The 23,344-nt window shown below is 47.4% G+C and overlaps 1 protein-coding gene across 1 annotated transcript; it reads right to left on the bottom strand.

Annotated features, from left to right (window-relative positions):
- Positions 1 to 2,619: 2,619 nt before the first annotated feature.
- Positions 2,620 to 23,030, bottom strand: EIF4EBP1 (eukaryotic translation initiation factor 4E binding protein 1). Its single transcript, XM_072776452.1, has 3 exons — positions 22,806 to 23,030; positions 5,009 to 5,188; positions 2,620 to 3,085 (listed from the first exon to the last, which is right to left on the bottom strand). Exons 1-3 carry the CDS (start codon positions 22,948 to 22,950, stop codon positions 3,054 to 3,056), a joined length of 357 nt encoding a protein of 118 aa, XP_072632553.1. The 5' UTR covers positions 22,951 to 23,030; the 3' UTR covers positions 2,620 to 3,053.
- Positions 23,031 to 23,344: the final 314 nt, after the last annotated feature.

Below are 23,344 nucleotides of genomic sequence, written 5' to 3'. Positions count from 1 at the left end.
CGGTTTAGCGCCTGCCTTCGGCCCAGGGCATGATCCTGGAGTCTCAGGATCGAGTCCTGCATTGGGCTCCCTGCATGGAGCCTGCTTCTCCCTCTGTCTCTCTATCATGAATAAATAAATAAAAAAACTTTAAAAAAATTCTGAGACTTATCTCAAGGCGGCCAGGATTATGATTTCAGCAATGAATATGCATGACAAGAATCACATGCAGTCTCAATCCTTAAGTGTATGTTACCTCTCCAAGAACGCCAGTTCCTGGAAAGCAAGGTTTGTCATGCTCACTGCTCTGTTTCCAGTGCCTGAGAGTGCCTGCACACAGGCACACAGTAGGCACTCGATAAATAGCCCTTGCGTAAATGAGAAAGGCTACCAATCTAATTTCACTCCTTGGTTTTCACCCCCAATCCCTCTAATTCTAAGCAATCACTGAACATCTATCTGGCTCTAGTTATCTTCACCTGATTCACCTCAACACTAGCCTGTCACTGCCTTATTCTAATACCTCCAACCGACATCCTAGTTGCCTATGGCTCAGAATCTATAGAGCCCGGACCTCAGTTCCAACTAGTGTGGTATAAAGGACATGCATGGGTTTTGGAGCTGGACAGATAGAAGCTGGAATCCTAATTCTGACACACAGCCACCACAGACGTAAGTAAAATGGGAATAAAAACATCTACCTTAAAAAAAAAATCTAGGGACGCCTGAGTGGCTCAGCGGTTGGATGTCTGCCTTTGGCTCAGGGCATGATCCCCGAAGTCCAGGATTGAGCCCCACATTGGGCTTCCTGCATGGAGCCTGCTTCTCCTTCTGCCTGTGTCTCTGCCTCTCTCTCCCTGTCTCTCATGAATAAATAAATAAAATCTTTAAAAAAAAATCTACCTTATGTTACTGGGACCACGAATAAGATTGTAGTAAAGCTCCAGGTATACAAAAAGCATTCAACCAATGGCCTTTTCCCCCCAATAATGTAATCTTATGCTATCTAAATTTACCGTGTGCTACCCAACACATTGGAGCCTCACATGATACTCCTATGCACACTGTATCCATTCCAGACACCAGATCTCTGCACATGCAGATTCGCCGCAGCCCACCAATCCTTCACAGTCTTCAGCTGCACCTGTCCCACTCTCACTCCTCTTATTTGCTCTTCATCATGCCTCCTCCAACTTTGTCCTTGAGTGGTGGTCTTGAAATTCTCCTGCATTGCCTCAAGGTCTAGCACTCTGCTGGGTATGGATTAGAGGCTTAGCAAAGTCTTATTAAATCAGAAGGAGGTTGGGTTTAGCTGAAAAAGACCACTTGCTGGTCTATTAATGAACCCTGCCCCTTCCTGAAGTACTGGTTTTCAGACCAAGGAATCCCTCAGTGTCCTTGGGCTCTTCCTTGGGTCGTTTCCATGGTAAATGTCTCATGATGGGGTGCTAGTAGACAGATGACCTCGTCTGGCTTCCTGGGAGTCGGAGGGATGCCCACAGCTGTGCCAACAGTAGGATGGAGGTTGGAAAATCACTGGCGGTTCAGGCCACTCCTCCACTTGTGCTCCCTGGAAACACGCCACTATGGATGGGCCCTTCCACGTGCCCTTAGCAGGCACATGGATTCCAGCTGCCTTCATAGCCCCTGTGAGGGGGACTCCAATACAGCTGTAGAAAAGGCCAGGCAGAGGACTTTACCACCCAAGGCCTGCTAGCAGCTCCCCAAATGGCAGATTGACAAGTGCTATGAGTCCAGAACTGTAAGGTCCAGGTCAGCCATTGCCACTTGGCCAAATGCCATCCACCCCCAGCATATCCTATAATGAGAAACACCTGCTGTTTCTCAACAATCTCTCTGCCTGACATTCAAGGATTTAGAAATCTGACCCTTTTATACTCATTTATAAAAATTGTCCCCACCCACACAAATTGCTGGCTCTGGTTATTGATGTCTTGTCCTTGTATGCCCTGGTTCCTCAAGGCCTCTTGACCTTGGCAATATTGGGCCCCTGCCGCTGCCCAGCCCACTCCTTCTCAGGACCCCAGCTGGAGCATCAGCTCCATGAAGCCTCTACTTGCATTGACCATTCTCTGGTAACCAATCCTATACAATCTCTCTTAGACTACCTTTCCTTATGGCAAATCTTACGTTTCAATGAAATCCTCAAGGCAGAGTACTTGTTTCCTGTTGGTGTCTCCCATGACAGCTCATACAAAGGGATCATGGACCAATATGAGGGGTGTGTGGATCAAAGACGCTCCGTATCATCCAAGTCTTGGGTTCTTCCCTTTGACTCTTGCAGGGACTGGGTCACAGAACGAAGGTGATGGGGTCAATTAACAGGCTTGGCGGACAAAGCCCAGAAAAGAAATTGCACCCACTGCTGAACAAGAGATGGAGAGCAACACACAGATCAAAGCCAGTCCCATGTGTCATTTACTGGTTGTGTTTTAACTTCTCTGAGCCAGTCTTCTGAGCTGTACAATGAGGATAACACTTAGTCTACTTACCTTATAAGTTTATGTGAGAATCAAATGAGATAATGTATGGGAAAGTGCTTAGAAGCACCCCACATACAAATAATAGCTGGTGTTAGCTACCCATATGGAGTTGAAAAGAGCTCAGACAGGGGCCAACTCTTGGCCCTAGTGCGAAGGTGGCTTTTATTTCCTCTCTTGGGGAAGAAGGGGGAGGAGAGTTTTCCCATGCACACCAACCTAAGGAAGGGGTGGGTGTGCCCCCAGAGGATGGGGCTAGAAGAGCCAGATAATCATTCAGAAGAGCTCCTCCGAGTCCAATCCTGGCCCTGGGCTGCAGGGTGTGCTCATCATAGTCACTCCCTTTAAGGTGGAAGCACCTGCATGAATGGAGGCACATGGAGGTATCCGCTGGTATCCGTTCATGAAGAGGAAGGGGGAGCAGGTGCCCTGAGTGAGGGAGCAGAGGGCCAGGATGGCCGACCCTATACTCAATGCCTGCACAGGATTATGACTTGCAAAAGGCCTGGCTGGTACGACTCTTCTCCCGAGAAGGGTCAGGGGGCCCAGAGGCATTATTCAATGGCTGGTCCTTTAAATGTCCATCTCAAACTGTGACTCTTCACCTGGGGAGAGAAGGGATAGATGGCCAGGTAAACAATCGGTAAAGTAGGGCTCACCTTTTAGAGGCCAGGGAGAGGCATTATTTTTCATTTTGTTGTTCCTACAAGAGTAGGGGCCAAAGAGAATGGAGGGAGAGTAGGACTCCACTAGGAATTCCTGGAAACAGGCCTGAAGTTTCCCTGTCCAGCTGTGTTCTTTTCCCCAATCTTAAAGGAAGAGCAGAAAGTGAGTTTCCCCACAGGAGAAATGACAATCCTGAATTTTGTACAATTTTTATTATTTTTAAAAAGAGTGAATGGTTACTTAGCTTTGATATAAATACAGCCTCACAGAAGAACATTCCTTAAACATGAAACTTTTCTGAGTGTGTGTCCCAACCGTAGTTTAGAAGATGGTAAGACAACCTACTAGGCCCATGTCCAACTGCCCACAGAATAGCCTGACTCTGCAATAAAGGAGTTATTTTGGTAATTCAGCTACTCATTACCCTCATCCTAACTCTTTACACAAAAATATCCAAGTAACTCAAGCTGCAGGAGGTTGTTTTCTTAAATGGAGCTGCCTTGTTCATGATCTTCTGGGGTAAGGCTGCTTTGAGATTCTATATACCAAGATGCCCTGGCCCCCACAGGGAAACTGGCCACTTCTTCTGGTTTTATTTACACAAATATATGGTCCCAGGCTAGGAACTTTGGCTAATGTCCTGTTAACGCAAAATGAAAAATTAGGTCCATCCCTCACCATCACAGTGGAAATCTTAGGCCATTATTGTGGGTTAAGGGTTGTCAGCCTGGGGCACCTCTGAGCCAGCCCTGCATTTGCTATGGCTGAGTGCAGCTCCAGAAACTGTGAAGGGTTTGGCATAGCTGTCAAGTAGTGACGATTCCACATTGTCAGGTATGACTACCTTCATCCTCAACTTCCAGTCTTTGGTTTGAGGCAAAAGGGGGTAACTGACCACATGAATCCATCCATCCTTTTCTGTGTGTGCTCAAGCACACCTCTCTCCCTCCTTCCCACTGTTCTCCAAGTATAAAAGGCCAGGCAAGCGCTGCCTGTCATGGAGTTCCCAGGGTAAGTATGAATCACATCCTGCAGGCCCTGGATAGATGGACTCTGCGCCTGTCAGCAGGGCCAGCCCAGCCTGAGGTCTCAGCTGCGTCCTGTCTGGCCTTGGTCCACCGCCTTCCGGGTGAAGGGTTAGCGGGTTCCAATCTGACTCAAGTTGTCTGCCAGTGCTCACACTTCACTCTCCCACAGTAGGACGCTGAGATGCTCTGGTGAGCTAGTCATGATGCCACAAGAATGCATCACACACACCTTTCCCCGGGTGGTTGCTCTGTTTATTTAGGGGGAAGGCAGGGTGAGATACCAAGAAGGACCTAGCCGCCCCATGTCAAACCTGCAAAAATAACAATTGAGTACTCATCTTCAAGAATCTACTAGCAGACCAATACAGGAGGCATCCTGGATGTCTTTCTGATCCTATAGACCTGTAATTTCCTAGAGGGTACATATATCATATCTTTGAGAAGTCATCTCCTGCCCATGCACATATCCCATGCTTGGGATATGTCCCAAGCATGGCAGACATGGGAAAATGCTTCAGGGACAATTATACCAAGAGTCATGCTTATGAAAGTGGCTGTGTGGAGCCCTCCCCTCCATTTCAAACAAACTCCCCACCAATTAAATTACCTGATGGGGCCAAATCCCCTCTCTTGGAGTTCTCAGACTCTTTTCATGTGGAAAGTTGGTACCACTGAAAGTTCTACCCCCCAATCCACATCTGGTCTCTAAGTTGTTCCACAGAGGGTAGGGCAGTGGCCATCATTCCCTTCCCTGAAATTTCCTCTTTGAAAGGGATCTATCAGCTGCCTATGTTCCCTCCCTAAGGAAGGGCCTGACCAAGCCCTGTCACTCACCACCGGCCGGCTTATCTTCCGGGCTGTTGCGCAGGTGGTTCTGGCTGGGCTCTGTCGGGGGCTCCTCACTGGCAGGGCTGGTAACCCCGGGAATGGTGGGCAGGTCCCGCGGGGGTGTTTTGGTCACAGGTGAGTTCCGACACTCCATCAAGAACTTCCGGTCATAGATGATCCTGGTACCTAGAGGGGGGCAGGGATGTTGAAAAAGCCATCTCAAACCTCCTGCCTGCTTGTTTTCCACTTCTTTGAGGCATGATTATTAGAGGCAGCAGGTTTATCTGCAAAAGCTGGATCAAGGAGGAGTGAGGCTGGGGTGCCTGCTGGTTCAGCTGACAGAGCATGGGACTCAAGTTGTCTGCCAGTGATTTGGGGGTTGTGGATTTGAACCCCACCACAGGGGTAGAGTTTACTGAAAATAAATGCCAAAAAAAAAAAAAAAAAAAAGGAGGAGTGAGGCAGATTCAGGGGTCTGGTTGCAGTCCTGCTCTGTTGCCTCCGAACCACCAATCTCATCATGTGCACACTCTGATGGAAAAAGAAGCCTGGCAGCCCGCCACACTGCACCTTCTCCTCTCAGATCAGTGCATCCTGGACTCTCCCCTTAAAGTTGTCCAACTCACTAATTAGTGTTCAGTGTTATTACTCAGGACAATCATATCCAATACTAGAGAAGATACATGTTTTTTTTTAAGATTTTATTTATTTATTTATTTATTTATTTATTTATTTATTTATTTATTTATCAATCACACACACACACACACACACACACACACACACACAGAGGCAGAGATACAGGCAGAGGGAGAAGCAGGCTCCATGCAGGAAGCCCGACATGGGACTCGATCCTGGGTCTCCAGGGTCACTCCCTGGGCCGAAGGCAGCGCTAAGCCGCTGAGCCACCCAGGCTGCCCAAAGATTTTATTTATTTATTTGAAAGAGGGAGAAAGCATGAGCGGAGAGGAGGGGATGTGCGAGAGGGAGAAGCAGGCTCCCCTCTGAGCAGGGAGCCCCATGCGAGGTTCGATCCCAGGACCCCATGACTTGAACTGAGGGCAAACACTTAACCAACTAAACCACCTGGGCACCCTGAGAGGGTACATTTTTATTTATTTTTCAATTCAGTCCTTATAGGACCTTCATGGGATATCCAGAATATGTAACTCCATTTTACAGATGAGTAAAAAGAACAATTTTTAAAAAAAAAAGGTTTTATTTATTTATTCATGGTAAACACACACACACACAGAGGCAGAGATATGGGCAGGGGGAGAAGCAGGCTCCTCGATGTGGGACTCGATCCCAGGACCCTGGGATCATGACCTGAGCCAAAGGCAGATGCTCAACTACTGAGCCACCCAGGTGTCCCAAGCAAACAGAAAATTAAGTGATTCCCCCAAATCAGTAAAAATGAGAACTCCTGCCTGAGCTTCGTGGACAGAAGTGATGCATGGGCTCTACATTCCCACTAAAGGCTCTCCTGCTAAGCCCGTCTCCCTTGTGACAGCTGCTCTGATGTGTTACCGCACTTCAGGGCTTGCCCATGATCTATGTTCTATCCACTCCCTCTTCATTCTCCTTTCCTGAGCATCACCCTAGGGTGAGGACCAAGTCTCATGGAGTTACTCACTATCCTTAAACCACACCCAGGACCTAGCCTGTGAGGGTGGTTGCCTGAGTGATATCTTAAAAAGGAACATTTTCTAAAGTCCAAGACTCAATTGGTTTCATCAAAGAACAATGACTAGGGAGAGGTGATTCATGTTGGTTCCTTGTTTACTCAGAATTACCTCTAAACACAAGGAAGGTAGTAATTAGTAACATACCTTAAACACCTCCCTCACACTCCTGATTCAGCCTTTTCAACAAAGGGCAGGCCTCAGGCTCAAATCCTTCAGCAGGCAATGGAATCCAGCTAGAATTTAAAACTGCCTTGGTGTCATTATATTTCTTTTTATAGTTACCTTCTATTTATGGCAAGTGAATCTGGTTTTCCATATATAGTTGTGATATCAAGTTTCCTTTTCATATACAATATAATTGATATTATAACAGTATATATGTTATAAATAATGCACATAAGATAAAATAACAAAAACTAAGTTAAAAAGGTAAAGGATACAAAGACAAATACTAAAATATACATACAAATAGAAGGCAAGGTACAATATAAACTGCAGATGGAATGCGAGTGCTGGAGTTTAGAAGCAAGGATCAAAGACTTCAGGAGTGCCCTTCCTTATCAATAGACCTGAAGAATTTTCCCTACTTGAGGGCTAAGATGAGTGACATTCCGAAAGTGGGGATCCATGTCACGATGTTGAGCAGGGGCTCTGTGAGCAGCACCCAGGAGAGGAACCTGTTTGCACCCCAGAGATCTGAGCAGGAGTGCATGGGGTGGAGGTCATTCTGCTGAGGGCTGGAATGCTGAGAAGCACAGAAATGGTTAAGAGATACCAGAAGGTGCACTTGGCCTACTTGCATGTCCCCATCTGACTGCAGCCCTGCCTGGGCAGTTACCCAGTCTTGATCTCCCTGCCTGAGAGGCAGTAATGCCCAAGCCTTGTCCACCAACACCATGTGAACTACGGTTCACACTCACATTTCTTAGGGGGAGGGTGAAAAGCAAAGAACACAGAACCCAGGCTGTGCTGTAGGCTCTGCTACCAACCAGCCGTGTGACCCTACTGCCCACCACCCTCCACTCCTCCTCCATCTGGGCCTCAGTTTCCTCATCTGTAACATGAAGGGCTGAGAGGAGTGCCTATGAGCCCAAGGGGCTCTAAATGAAGACTTAAATGGAGCAGTGCCTTCTTGAGGGTAAATGCCCTGGCTTCAGAGACAGACCACTCTTCTTTGTTTCTTAATCCTCAAGGCTTGGCAAGATTCTCCCCTGTCCTTGCCTCCCTCCAGCCTTGCTATTTTGTTGCTTTGTTCACCACAGAATGGGGAACTGACCACATCAGAGTGGAACCTAAGACTTGGAGATTCAAGGATCTCAAAAAGAATCAGGGTAGAGGGGAGTGCCTGGGTGGTTCAGCTGGTTAAGTGTCTGACCCTTTGGGTTTTTTTTTTTTTTTTTTTTAAGATTTTATGTATTTATTTGAGGAGGGGGGAGAGAGAGAGAGAGAAAGAGAGAAAACACGTGCATGCATGAGCCAAGGGGAAGGGCAGAGGGAAAGAATCTCAAGCAGATTCCCAGCTGAGCGCAGAGCCTGACTTGGGACTTGATTCCACTACCCAAGATCATGACCTGAGCTGGAACCAAGAGTCAGATGCTCAACTGATTGAGCCACACAGGTACCCCTGAGCATCTGATTCTTTTTTTGTTTGTTTGTTTGTTTTCTTTTTTTTTTTTTTTAACTTTTATTTATTTATGATAGGCACACAGTGAGAGAGAGAGAGAGAGAGGCAGAGACACAGGCAGAGGGAGAAGCAGGCTCCATGCACCGGGAGCCTGACGTGGGATTCGATCCCAGATATCCAGGACCGCGCCCTGGGCCAAAGGCAGGCGCCAAACCGCTGCGCCACCCAGGGATCCCTGAGCATCTGATTCTTGATTTCGGTTCAGGTCATGATCTCAGGGTTGTGAGATCAAGCCCCATATCGGGGTCTGACCTGGGTGTGGAGTTTGCTTAAAATTCTCTCTCCCTCTCCCTCTGCACCTCCTCCACTTCTCTTCTTTTCTAAAAAAACAAAAAACAAAACAAAACTGGAGATCCCTGGGTGGCTCAGCAGTTTAGCGCCTGCCTTCGGCCCAGGGCGTGATCCTGGAGACTTGGGATTGAGTCCCGCATCAGGCTCCCTGCATGGATCCTGCCTATGTCTCTGCCTTTCTCTCTGGGTCTCTCATAAATAAATAAATAAAATCTTAAAAAAAAAAAAAAAAAAAAAAACAGAACCAGGGAGTCAGCAGCTCCTGGAGAAGCTCTTTAGAGATTATTACCCTCCACAGATTTTATTGACATTGTGGTCAAATACAAGTAACATAAAATTTACCACCGCAAGCATTCCTAAGTGTACAGTTCAGTAGTGTTAAGTACAGTCATGGTGTTGTGCAACCAATCTCCAAAACACTTTCATCTTGCAAAACTGAAACTCTATACCTATGAAATAGCAACTCCCATTTCCCTTCCCCCTAACTCTTGGAAACCACTATTCTATTTTCTGTCTCTATGAACTGGACTGCTCTACGTACCTCACAGGAGTGGAATCATACAGTATTTGTCTTTCTGTGACTAGCTTATTTCACTTAGGCTAATGTCCTTGAGGTTCATCTATACTATTGACTATGTGTCAGAATTTCCTTCCTTTTTAAGGCTGAATAATATTCCATTGTATAGATATACCACATTTTGTTTATCCACAGACACGTAGGTTCCTTCCACATTTTGGCTATTGTGAATAATACTGCTGTGAACACGGGTGTGCAAATGTCTCTCCGAGACAATACTTTCAGTTCTTTGGGGGTATATATTAGGAAGTGGCACCAGGCAATTTTTAAATCATTAATTATCCTTAAAAAAGAAAAAGAAAGAGCCTCTGTGCCTTTGTCCTACACCTATGGCAGTTGTTTAAAAATAAGAATCCTGGGATCCCTGGGTGGCGCAGCGGTTTGGCGCCTGCCTTTGGCCCAGGGCGTGATCCTGGAGACCCGGGATTGAATCCCACATCGGGCTCCTGGTGCGTGGAGCCTGCTTCTCCCTCTGCCTGTGTCTCTGCCTCTCTCTCTCTCTCTGTGTGACTATCATAAATAAATAAAAATTAAAAAAAAAATAAGAATCCTCATTTAAATGAATAAAACCCAGAAACTAGATAACAGCAGAGGTGACACCCAAGACACCCACCGTCAGAGTATTTTAGTTGGGGAGGAGGCTACAGAGGCAGGGGATGGTAGCATTCAGAAAGTCAGCTGACAAGGCACCAAGCCTCGGAGGGGACCACTGACTCATCTGGCATCAGTGAGGGAGTATGAGATGGAGACCAAGGTAGTGGAAATGTTTCCTATGGAAGAAGCGTTAGCTTTTTAATCCTTTCTTCTTCCATCCCTTTATGGGATCCACCACCACACAGCTTCAGCCAACAGTGATCTTCTGGAAATTCCCTCCGTCTTCCACAGATGAGACAAACAACAAAACATACAGTCTCATATTGTCAAAAATAGGCACCCTTGGCTGAAATGCAGTTTTCTGGAGCTGGGGACTTGGCCTGCATACAGGGACAGGAAATGGAAACCGGGTGGGTTGGGGGGCTATACTAAGGTCCCAGCAAGGCGCTAAACAGTAGCAGCTGGAGGGTGCTGGTCAGATGTGGGCCTCTGGGCTATGTGGGTATTACACCTGGCTGTCTCCACATAATACTCTACAGGGCCTACTTTCTCTATATATATTAGGGAAAATGACCCAACTCCAGTAGGCCTCTACAAGCAAGAGCATGAAGAGCTTTTGAGGATCTATGTGGCTTCAAGATACCAGAGCCAAGACATGTTTTTTCCCTGCTTCTTCTCTCAAAAATCAAGCAGACACCAAGAAATAAAACAAGAAATAGAAGCACATACTCATGTTGGAAGCAAGTGAGGCTCAGGTTGGTACCCCAAATCACAATATATGAAGACAGAGAGTGAATGGAGGAGTTGTTCTAACAGAGAGGATGAGGGTGGCATCTAAATGCAGGGAGGTGGGGTTGGACGTTACAATAGGAAGTGAGGTTCCAGAAACCTCAGGAAGGTTCAGGAATTAGAGGCATCATGGAAAATGGGAATGGGACTAACACCAGGAAGAGATCCACTCTGCCCCTTACCCCAAAAGGGGAGGAGACAGGGAAATTAAGTTTAAGTTGACCTCCTCAATGGAGACCTCAAATCCCTTTACATGCCCTTCTTCAGGATAAAGAGCAAAGATAAGGATCAACTGAAGCTGATTTTGGAAAGGGGGTTCCAGATGAAAAGTATCAGCTAGCCACCCACCAGCCTCTAACCTCAGAAAGGTCTTCCAGTTAGCTCTGGAAGTGCCTCACTCTTAAATATAACCAGCTCAATGTCTCCACACATTTCTGAAAAAAGCTTATAGCATCTAAGGAGAGACCCAAACACACCCACAGAGGGAAAGAGTAAAGGGACTTCACTGTTTTTTAAACTTTTCAACTTTTTGAAGACTTTAAAGACAGGAAGAGAAAAAAATAACAGGCAAAAAGAGAACAAACTGGAAATCTAGTATCAGATAACAGGAAGTCAAGAAAGAGAGATAACAACAAAAAAAAAGAGAAAAATTTCCTGAATTGAAAGAGATTAGTCTTGAAATGCCTCTTGGGTATCCTGTATAATGAATTAAAAATACCAACTTTCATTGTGAAATTTCACAATAGTTTGGATAAAAAGATCCCTAAAATCTTCCAGAAGGGGAAAAATCCAACAAGTGCAAACAAGGATTGAGAATAAGAATGGCATGAATGTTTTCAATGGCAATGCTGGAAGCCTGGAGATGGTGAGCCAATGCCTTCACAATCCCAAGGGAGAATTCATTTTAGTTTAGTTTTATACCCAGCCAAAAACCAATCAGTTGGGATGCCTGGGTGGCTAGTTGTTCAGTGTCTGCCTTTGGCTCAGATCATGATCCCTGGGTCCTTCGATAGAGTCCTGAATTGGGCCTCCTGAGAGGAGCCTGCTTCTCCCTCTGCCTGTGTCTCTGCCTCTGTGTCTCTCATGAATAAATAAATAAAATTAAAAAAAAAAACAATCAAGTAAAAGTAAAATAGAGACATTTTCAGAAAGCTACAGGAATATTCTACCAAAATTCTACCAAGTGGAAGGGCATCAGAGATCTCCTATCAGCAGCTACATGGCAGGTCCAGAGCCTCCAAATCCTGTCAGTTCCCCATAAAAGGATAAAAATGGGCTGATAAATCCAAAAGTTGGACTTTGCATGTCAAACTGTATTTTGTTTAGCATTTTACAAGTGCCAGAGGGTGTGGGATACTTGAATGAAAACTAAGCACATTATTTTTTAAAGTAATCTCTAGGGCAGCCCTGGTGGCGCAGAGGTTTAGCGCTGCCTTGCAGCCCAGGGCGTGATCCTGGAGACCCTGGATTGAGTCCCATGTCAGGCTCTCTGCATGGAGCCTGCTTCTCCCTTTGCCTGTGTCTCTGCCTCTCTCTCTCTCTCTGTGTCTCTATGAATAAATAAAATCTTAAAAAAAATAATCTCTATACTCAATGTGGAGCTGGAAATCACAACCAAGATCAAGAATCCCATGGTCTAGGGACTGAGCTTGCCAGGTGCACCAAAACTAATGGCATTTTAAAGATTTGGGGTGCCTCAGTTGGTAAGCCTTCAGCTCATGTCATGATCTCAGGGCCCTCTGATCGAGCCTCACATGGGGGCTCCCTGCTTGGTGGGGAGTCTGCTTCTCCCTTTTCCTTAGCTCCTTTCCCCTGCCTGTTCTCTTTCTCTCTTTCTCAAATAAGTAAAATCTAAAAAAAAAAAAAAAAAAAAAAAAGATGTATTCATTTATTTGAGAGAAAGAGCATGCCCACTTGAGTCAGGGGAGGGGCAGAGGGAGAGAATCTTCAGACTCCTCGCTGAGCACAGAGCCGGAGGCTGGCTCAGTCTCAGGACCCCATAAGATTATGACCTGAGCAGAAACCAAGAATCAGATGTTCAACCAACTGATGAGTGGTTGAACCCAGGCACATCAAAACTAACCACATTTTGAAAATGAAGCAATTGTTAACTATTTTTGTAAAATGGTGTATAATAGGGATCCCTGGGTGGCGCAGTGGTTTGGCGCCTGCCTTTGGCCCAGGGCGCGATCCTGGAGACCCGGGATCGAATCCCACATCGGGCTCCCGGTGCATGGAGCCTGCTTCTCCCTCTGCCTGTGTCTCTGCCTCTCTCTCTCTCTCTCTCTCTCTCTCTCTCTCTCTCTGTGACTATCATAAATAAATAAAAATTTTAAAAAATGGTGTATAATAATTAACTACCTGGCTGATCAAGAGGCATAGTAATAAAAACTGTGATATAATTATACTGGGGAATAGGAAGAGAAGATGAGGGTATACAAATGATAATAAGTCCTCATCTATCAATAGATAAAGTCCAGAAAAAGCTAGAAATATGGTGGTAAATCCCCAAAAAGAGAAAATGTTAGTTGCTTCTAAAGAGTGAGGGGGGTGGAGAGGCAAGGGATTACTGCTTTATTAGGAGCCTTTAATCATTTTGAGATGTAACTATTTACACATAAAAACAACTTACAAAAAAAAAAAACTTACATGTAAGTTTGACATACTTTTATTATGGAAAAAATCAAGGAATACAAGAGGACAGAATACTATAATTGTACACATATACATATATGTAAAACTTATTTTTTTATATTAAGGGATAGGTTAAATTATTGATCAGATCTACAATTTGATGCTGTCCAGTTATTATTTTTTTAAAGATTTTATTTATTTATTCACGAGAGACACAGAGACAGAGAGGCAGAGACATAAGCAGAGGGAGAAGCAGGTTCTTCGCAGGGAGCCTGATGTGGACTCAATCCCAGGACCCGGGATCAAGCCCTGAGTCAAAGGCAGACGCTCAATCACTTAGCCACCCAGGCATCCCCATATTTTGTTTTTAATACAAAACTCTAATACATAGGGTATTAAGCAAACAAATAAGGATAGAGGTGAGAATCTCCTTTTCTAGGAAGCCAAGTTAAAATGGCCTTGGCTAGGACTAGGGTCGACCTAGTGGACCCTTCCCATACACTCTCCCTAGAAAGCCTAGGGGGCTCTCTGCTGGCTGGCCAGGATAAGTGGAGCCTTGAGCCTGCCCTGCCAGCATTTCTCTTGGCAGCTGTGTGCTAGGACCTGTCCATGTTAGACTTTAACTCCCAACTTCATAAAATAATGGTGTGGATTAGAACAGTAGCTGACACAAGGTAAGACCTATGTGAACAAATCCTAGCTATTATGACTGGCATGGCTTCAGGTGACATATTTTAGGGACCAATTATCCAGTCAGAGTTGGAACAAATCAGAGAGGAGGTAAGCTGCTCTGAAAAGAGACCAGGGTGTGGAGGATGCGGGAGGGTAAGGGGACCCTCTATCCTTTTTTTGGCCCACAGAAACATGCTTTAAGAATTAACATGAGCTTTGGCATGTTTGGCAACCAGTGTTCATTCAGGATTATAAAAACTTTACATGTGCCCCAAATACAAGAATGGTAATTTTTCTTAAGGCATGCTTGTGATGATGACAGTTTACTTGAATGTACAAAGAATGCAGACATTCCGGGGCACCTGGATGGCTCAGTCTGTTAAGTGTCTGCCTCCAACCCAGGTTGTGATCTGGGAGTGTTGGGATCGAGGCCCGTGTTGGGCTCCCTGCTTGGAGGGAGTCTGCTTGTCCTTGTCCCTCTGCTTCTTCCCTACCTCATGCTCTCTCTCTCTCTCAAATAAATAAATAAAATATTAAAATAAAAAGAATGCAGACAGTCCCCTTGGGTCTGTTTTCCTCACTTGTAAACAAGGGTGGTGTACTAGGCTCATTCAAGCTATTTTTAAAGCACCAACCATGTGCCAGGCTTTATAGATAATCTTTGGGGTCTGTTCCAGCTCTGATACACTACCACTTATTTTGGCTGTTGGCAAGTGTTCAGTGTGGTGCAAACAACACAGTGCTTGGAGGGATAAGTGCTGAGCTCGAATCTGAGTTTGCTGTGCCAGCCCCTCAACTCTTAATTCCTCAGCAATAAGAGGCGGGGACTAACAAAATCCATACCTGGGACACCTGGGTGCCTCAGTGGTTGAGCATCTGCCTTTGGCTCAGGGCATGATCCCGGTCCAGGAATCGAGTCCTACATCGGGCTCCCTGAAAGGAACCTGCTTCTCCCCCTACCTATGTCTTTGCTTCTCTCTCTGTGTCTCTCGTGAATAAATAAATAAAAATCTTTAAAAAAATTCCACACCTCACAGGCGTACTGTGAAGATGAAAGCACTGTCTGTCTGTGGGCCAAACACTGTGCTCATGGCCTGATATGCCAGATCTCAGTACCCCCATCTCCCAACTCCCCACAAAGGAGACAGTGTCCTCCACTCACAGACAGGAAACTGAGGCTCAGAAAGGCTCTCCCCATGGGGGCAGACCTAGCCTGTATTGCCTCCAATCCTAAACATCAGCCTCTGTTTAAAACTAGCAAAGCAGACCCAGGCTGCCATGCCTCAGCCAGCATGGGCAACTGGGAACATTCCAGGGGTCTTGTGACTTTCCCCTATTCTTCTGAGTATCTGGCCAGAACAGGATGTTCCCTGGGAGAGGCCTGCCTTGATTTCTTCTCCACCTTCCCACAGTACCCACACTCAGGTTCAGCATGGGGCTGGCCACAGCTTCTGTAAATTGAGCTCAGCCTGTCCCTTGCTTTCCCCTGCACCTCCCCTGGTGGAAACATTCTTCCCCTGAGTGGGGGACGTGAGGCCTAGCAAGAGTCCAAGGACAGAATTCCTAGAACTGCTGTTCCCATTCCAGGGAAAGGGAGAGTGTTTCACAACATGCTCGGCGGGAGGCTCAAATGCCTATGCTCAGATGCAAGCCAGCAGCCTGTGAACTAAATACTCCGGATAATTTTACATTCAGCTCTCGCCAGCAGCCCTGTGCCAACCTGGAGGCAAACACAGAGTTTACCAGGGGTCTCCCACCCCATCCACCACACAGCAGGAACTGCATGTGTCAGGGTAGCTTGTCTTGCTGGGCAGTCTGTTTAGCAAGCTGAGCCACCTTGTCAGGGAGGAAATATTGGGTAGAGAACCAGACGTGGTCGGTCCGAGACTCTTCTTCACTATTAGCCCTGTCAGCTCTGCAATGAGAACCAATATCTGAATGTTTCTCAGGAGCTGGCAATGTTAGGAAGCTCCTCAAATACCAAATGAAGGCAATCAATGAGTGACAAAGGGCCCTCTCACCTTTGAGGCCCTGACATGGGAGGCAATAGTCCATTTTATTTGAAAATTAAGAAGCAGGGACAAGGCTTTTGCCGAAACATGCCGAACAAAATAGCTGAAATAATTATTCTAAGAGTTGGCCAAGTTCCTTCTTCCCTCACTTCCCTCCAAATACTTCAAAATGACCCTGTGCAGAAGAGGGTAAGGTTACCCCTGAAATTCATCACCAACGGGGAGCACCCATCTGAAATGCCTCTCGTTATATAGCAACAAAAGCTGTGGCTGGAAGAGGAAGGGGCCTTGTTTTCTGTGTGAACTGCCTCCACACCACATCCAAATTCATTTGCTGAAGTTCCAACCTCCTACCTCAATGAAACTGTATTTGGAGATAAGGTCTTTAAAGAGGTCAGTAAGGGGAACCCTGGGTGGCGCAGCGGTTTACCGCCTGCCTTTGGCCCAGGGCGCGATCCTGGAGACCCGGGATCTAGTCCCACGCCGGGTTCCCGGTGCGTGGAGCCTGCTTCTCCCTCTGCCTGTGTCTCTGCCTCTCTCTCTCTCTCTCTCTCTCTCTCTCTCTGTGTGACTATCATGAATAAATAAAAAATTAAAAAAAATAAAAAAAATAAAGAGGCCAGTAAGTTAAAAAGAAGCTGTTAGGGTGGGGCGCTGATGCAGTATACTGGTGTCCTAAGTGGGGCGGCAGGGCGGGGTGTGTGGCTGGGTAGCTCAGTTAGGCATACAATTCTTGGTTTAGGCTCCACTCAGGTCATGATCTGGGAGTTATGGGATAGACCCCTCCCCTCCGGCAACAGCTCCGTTATCACTGGGGAGTCTGTGTGTGCAGTCTCACATAAATAAAAATATAAAATCTTTATTTTTTAAAAATATTTTATTGATTTATTCATGAGAGACACAGAGAGAAAAAGGAGAGAGAAAGGGAGATGCCACATAAAGAGACAGCAAGAGGACAGCCATCTGCAAGCCAAGGGGAAGGGACTTGAGAGAAACCAACCCTGTCAGTACTTTGATCTTGGATTTCTAGCCTCCAGAACTGTGAGAAAATAAACTTCTGTTGTTTAAGCCACCCAGTCTGTGGTATTTTGTTAAGGCAGCCCTCGCAAATTAATATAGGCCAGCTCTCCCCTTTTACTCCAAAAAGCAGGAGAGAGAAATCAATTTATACACATGCACTCTCTTTAAGGCAACAGACCTGGTTAGCCTGAATGTGGTTCATGTCACCAGAAAACCAAAGGGAGTTCTGGACCTACCTGCACCTCCTGGCATTCTCACTCCTACACATTTTCAGAAGGCTGCTGGGCTCAGAACTTGACTCTATCCTACTGTCGGCATTCCAGAAAATCAAGGGTGTTCAAATGGGGGTACTAGGAAGGGCAGGCAAGGGCGGGCTCCCCTGAAAGGTGCTCCCAAAGCCTGGCTGTTTGAGGAGTGAAGAGGAGGCAGGCAAGATAGCAGTCAGCAAGGGGAAGCATGACACAAAGTGGAAGGTATTGCTTGCGGGTGTGGCATCATGGCCACCTGTACAGTTTGCTTTGTGGAACTGAACGTAGGGCCTTGAACACAGGGTGCAGGATCTGTGACTCCGTGTTTTCAGGAAGGTGTCCCAGTTCTTAACCTAAGAGTTAATTCACAGGCTTGTGATTCTGGTCTGCTTCTATACCCAGCCTTGGCTTGTGTACTTGGCCACAGAGTAGGATGGGTGGTTAAGTTCCCTCAAAAGACCATCCTTTGAGGCTCAGTCCTGGTGGAAGACTGCCTGAAAATAGCTGAAAGTAGCCCTATAACTCCTCCCCTTCTTTCCCTACAGGAGGCTTCTCTCATTCCAAGGCAGTCATTTCCCCTCTCTTGGAATCTGAGATAGCCCTGTGGCTTGCTCTGACTGATAAAATACTGTGTGTGTGATGTTATGTGACTTCTGAGCCTGGGTCTTAAGACATGAAAACTGTCATGTCAATGACTCAGGTTAGACTGCTGAATGGCCTGGGACCAAGGCGACAGAGAACGCCCAGCCTTCTAGGTGTCCCCAGAAATGCCCCTGCAATGTGGGAAAGTCCAGATTGGACTTTCAAGCCCAAGACAATCTAGCTGCCAACTGTATGCAACCAGGTGAGTGACCTCAGGAAGACCATCAAAGAATGCCCAGCCAGCCCAAAGAATGGAGAGAAATAATAAATTGTTGTTGCTGAAGTTACTAAGTTTTGTGAAACTCTGGGCTGAGTATCTGAGCTCTCTCAGTAAACTTTTGGGGGCAAGGACACTGGCTTACAAGACATCTTGTGCTGCTTGTATCCTTGATCATCCAAATGCCATGAGCAGATGTGACTTATCCCTGCCTAGTCAGTGATGCAGGAGGCAAACAAATAAACAAGGAGCATCAATCCCAGTGTCTGAGACCCTGGCCCCACCAATGACATGTTCAGCATAAAGGCCACTTCATTCTACTTTCTGCTTAATAACTGGGAAAAGGAGGATTAGTAATACTGTTATCTGTGATACTGGGATAAACGAGAAAGTTCAAGGAAAGGAGTTCTGTCCCTGGGACATTCCAAGATAAAGATTATATATACCCTGCAACTCAAAGGGCAGAAAAGAAAAATTTGAATGTTATCATTAAGCCAGCTCAGACCCAGGCCTGGTGGCAAAGGAGCTAGGTTACCCTGAGAATACTGTCATTCTAGGATTCTTTTCAAGGCTTCACCTCCTGAACACCCGACTCAGCACTCAAAGGCCAGGATAGGAAGATGAGTAACATTGCTGGGAAAGAACTTCCCTCCTACCGCAGGGAACAAACATGTAAACAAATACACGTGACTCATTTATCATGAATCATAACGGAGGAAGAACATGCGCGGGGCTCTGAGTCCCAAAAGGGACAGGTTTTTTGTTTGTTTGAACATGAAAAATCTCCGTGTACAAATGAACATTCTTTGTTAAAAACTTTCCCCCTGGGAAGCAATCTCTTTTCCATACTGCTGTCCCATTCTCACTCCTCCTCTGTACGGATATCAAATAAAGACCCATACAAGAAAATGCCTCACTGCTTTATACCAACAGAAAGACACGGTATGCCACCCTGCCTGTCCTTTTACCAAATTTGGTAATGAAGGACCTTTTTGTTCTTTCAGAAAAAATTATGTAGGTTAAAAAATCAAACTCCTCTTTCAAATCAGGCCCTGCCAGCAGCCTCTGAAGATGTTGGAAGACAACAAGAAGAACAAAATGGAAGTCTTGGAAGGCAATTACAATCTCATGGCTACGTGTGCATTGTTAGCACAGAAGGCCTAGTGGCTGACAACTTGGATCAAGTGAGAATCATACAAGTTCTACTGGTTATGGAGGGTGGGGGGTGTCTACCTAATTGTTTGATTCTATGGCTACAACTCTGATACTTCTAATTCTATTTCAGGTGTGTCTGCTTCTTCCTAAGCAGCAAGCCAAGCCCCTAGGGTAGGACTGTTTTCTGGTTCTGGATGCAGTGAAAGCCTTAGAACCAGGCAGGCTGATGGGCATCAGAGGGACTTAGGGGTGCTCTATACCAGGGTCCCCTGGTCAAAGTCTTTAGTGAAGGACACAATGTGAAATGTTCCAAATGCTTTAAAGATTATGTTGGCTAATTGAATTTATTTATTTATTTATTTATTTTCTAATTGAATTTAAGTAAAAAAAAAAAAAAAAAGCTTTAAAAGAAAGCTTAGATCAGTGTGAGAAGAGGGCCCATTATATTTCCCTCATTGCCTTAATGTCCAAGTTCTTTTAATGAGACCCTAGTCCTTAATAGGATCCTTAATAATGAGACCCTAGTCTTATTAGAGTTACTATAGACCCTGGGCAATCAGGAGACATAATCTTCCCCTGGATGACTGAGGCCTCAGGACACTGGCTGTGCTCTAGCTTCAGTGCCCAGTCTGCCTCCTCCTCTTCCCAGCACTATCTGTTCTATAGCCAAAGACTTGGGAGCTGCTCCAAGGTAAGCTTCCTGGGCACAGACTTTGTTTGTCTAAACCAGGGTGCCATGAACACCTGTACCTCTGATTAACCTTATCCAGGTACAGGGTTTAGGTATAATTACCAGCCAAGCAACCCTGGAGGCTTTGGGGTCAAACATCCAACATGGAATGGGGGATATGGAGGTTGATGGGAGTGGAAGGTTTCTGACCCATTGAAAGATTCTGCTGGACTTGGTGGGATGAGCACTGGGTGTTATGCTATATGTTGGCAAATTGAACTCCAATAAAACAAAACAAAAACAAAAACAACGATTCTGCTGGTCTATTGTGTCATTGATCATTTTTAAGACTCCACAGGCTCAAATATTCATATACAACACTCCTTTTAACAAATTTATCTAAAGTTCTCCAGACTTCTAACCAGATCAGTGGATTAGCTTGTGAAAGATTAATGACCAAGAGAAGTAAACTGGCGTCTTACGAATCAAATCAACTGCTGTTTCTGTTCCTCTGGGGATGAACACCACAGTGCCATTCTCAGCAAAAGTGACCTGTGGACACTCTGATAGCTCCTGGCACTTGCAAATAAGCTACTATTGGCACCTGCACAGACTCTTTCTGGACCCTGGTCTGAAGGCTGATGCCAACCCAACCTCAAGAGTTTACCTGGTTAGAAGCATCACTTTTTGCCAGACCCCAGAGGTCTGAAAAGGTGAGGGAAGTCATAGTCCTGAGTATTCAGTGTGGTACTTAGATCAATCACTGGGAGCTGGTTAGAAATGTAGAATCTCAGGCCCAAACCCAGAACCTACAGAACCAAAGGCTGTATTTAAATGAGGTCCCCAGGTAATTCATATGTCCATTGAGGAATGAGAAAATAACATCTAGACCAGAACAAAAGGGTGCCAGAAATGACCTTAGGTTAAGCTTCTTTGAGGGTAGAGTAAAGTTGGGCTTTGGAGGAAGACTGCAAGCCTTGGCTCACTGAGGCAGACCAGACTTACTGACATTAGCAAGAAGCAAGGTGTGTTTTTCCAAGTTATGGACTGTGAGCTGTGCCTGTCCTGCTGAACACCCCAGAGAAGAAAGCTGCCTTTAGGCTCCTGGCACTGCTAGCTCCCTTCCAGTTGGCCTCAGAAACAAAGTTATGCTCTGACCCAGGAGACCCTTTCCAACTAAAGACCTTCCAAGGGAGATTTGTTGTTGTTTACCAAAACAAAAACAAACAAAACAAAACAACCCTCCATTTCCCAGTCCAGCATGAGAAGTGGATCAGAGTTCCCTGTAAACAGTAACACTGGCCATGGCTTCCAACTGACCTGTCCCCATGCAGCAACGAAGAGTGCAAAAAAGAGCACCTGAGCCTTCAGGCCTGCCTCAGTGCCCACTCTGGACAGATCAAGTGGAGATTCACACCCTCACTTAACAGAAATCCAAAATCATCCAGGACAGATCCTGGTAGGCACAACATGACACAGAGAACGCCCACCAAAGGGGTCACAAAAGACGTTTCGCAGGGATGGAGAATTTGAGTCAAGAGTGGAGCAAAGGCTCACTGAGAACTTTCCCTTTGATCATTTTTTTTTTTTTTTTTTTTTTTTTTTTTTTTTTTTTTTTTTTTTTTTCCTTTGATCATTTTTAATAAAAGAGAGAGCATTTACCCCTTTATGCTTGGATACTATTTCCTGTTCAACCTGAGAAACCATGTGACGTTGGATAAGGGACATGTGTTTTCAAGTTTGGAGCCTCTGTGAAACAAGTACATCCATAATCCCTGACAGTTCTAACCTTGTATGTTTTGGATCAACCGGCGGGAGACCTCGGATCTGTCAGTGTTTGCTGGTGGTGGGACTGCTGCCTGAGAAAATAAGCATGTGGCTCCCAGACGCTGGCAAGGGACGAGGCTGCCGCCCCGCCTGCGACCACTTGCACCCGTGTCTCTCAACGGAGCGCCACTCTGCGGCGGCGTTTTGGTGCAGTCTGGGCCGGAGCGGTGGAGGAGGGTGGAGGGGAGAAGGACACAGCGGGTGAGGGCAGAGGGACGAGGATCACAGGGAAGTGGTGAGCCACGAGGATTTCATCATGCAAACGGGCGGGCAGGTTTCATCAGCGCCTGTGCGCCGGAGCTCCCGGGCTGGGAGGGAATGCCTGGCTCCCGAGGGCAGCCCAAGGCTGGCCCCCACCCGTGCCAGCTCAGCTTCCTCTTCCTCATACACTCTTAGGGAGGTCACACGGTTCCCCCTCCCCCCCGGACCGAAGAACGTGTTTTTCTGCACAGCCCTGCCCGCGGCTCCGGGTCCCTCTGCGGAGATAGCACACGCGTACGCCGGCAACCTGGCTCAGGTGCAGGTGAGGCGCAGCTGGAGCAGACGGGCGCCGTCAGCCCAAATCCCCCGTCAGAGGGTGCTGGCCCAGTGGAAAACTGGGGGTGCCCCGGGAAGGAAAAAGGATTCTTCAAGAGTCGTTTACCCCGACAGAGAACGCCCGTCCCCATCCCCTAAAAGCCCCAGGCCAGGCCTCCCCTTGCTCTCAGGCCACTCTGACCCCACGCTCTTCTGCCTCAGAACGCCCCCAAACCCACAAGGGGCAGCACACCCTGGCATGTGGTCGTTCTGCAAGCGTGCGGATGTTTCCGTAGGGGTACTCGGTTGTCTCTCCCAGGAGGAGGAAACTCATGGAGCAGTTTGCAGTCCGGGCTCGGGGGGACGCACCCAGAGGGTAGGCAATGGGCAGCGACCATCTGCTCGCTCCTGGTGGCCACCTCCGCGACCCTCGCTGCCTCCCTGATGCGCCTTATTGCAGTCACCGCGCCCCTTAGCTCGGTCGCCCCGTCCAACTGGCGGCTCCCGACCCCTCCCGCTCCGCTCAGTCAGCCCCCCGCACCGCCCGCTCTCGGAGCCCGCGCCTACCTCCCGGGGTGGTGCTGAAGAGCGTGCCGCCGGGGGTGGTGCTGTAGTCCCCGGGCGGCAGCTGCACGCCGTCGCCGAGGACCACCCGGCGAGTGGCGGGGATGGCCCGGCTCGGGGTCTGGCTGCAGCTGCTGCCTCCGGACATGGTCTCCCGCGCGCCGCGCCCGCAGCCCGAGCCTGGCCCGACGGCCGCCCCGGCCCCGCCCACCTCGCCCCGCCCCTTCCGCCCCCGCGGCGCGGCGCCCCCCGGGATTTGTAGTCCCAGCGGCGCCGCGGCGGCCGGGCTGCCGGTTCGTGCGTTCTTCCGCACCCCGGCCCTGAGGCACCCTCTCGCGGTCTGCGGTCTCCTCCGCGCGGCTGCGGGCGCCGCCCCCCGACGGCCCGCCGCTCCTGCTCGGGAGTCCGTCCGGTCCGGCTGGCGGCGGCGATGGAGCCGGGGGCTTGTGTGGGTTAACGGCTCGCGGCCGGGTGCTGTCAGAGCTGTGCGGGGACCCTTGCATACAGGAGGGTCCTGTATGGGCAGGACGGTCTCCTTCAGC

Source organism: Canis lupus, chromosome 15, assembly GCF_048164855.1.
Source record: "Canis lupus baileyi chromosome 15, mCanLup2.hap1, whole genome shotgun sequence".
Taxonomy (NCBI): domain Eukaryota; kingdom Metazoa; phylum Chordata; class Mammalia; order Carnivora; family Canidae; genus Canis; species Canis lupus.
Note: the sequence above shows the minus strand (reverse complement) of the source record. Positions and strands in the feature narration are given on the sequence as shown.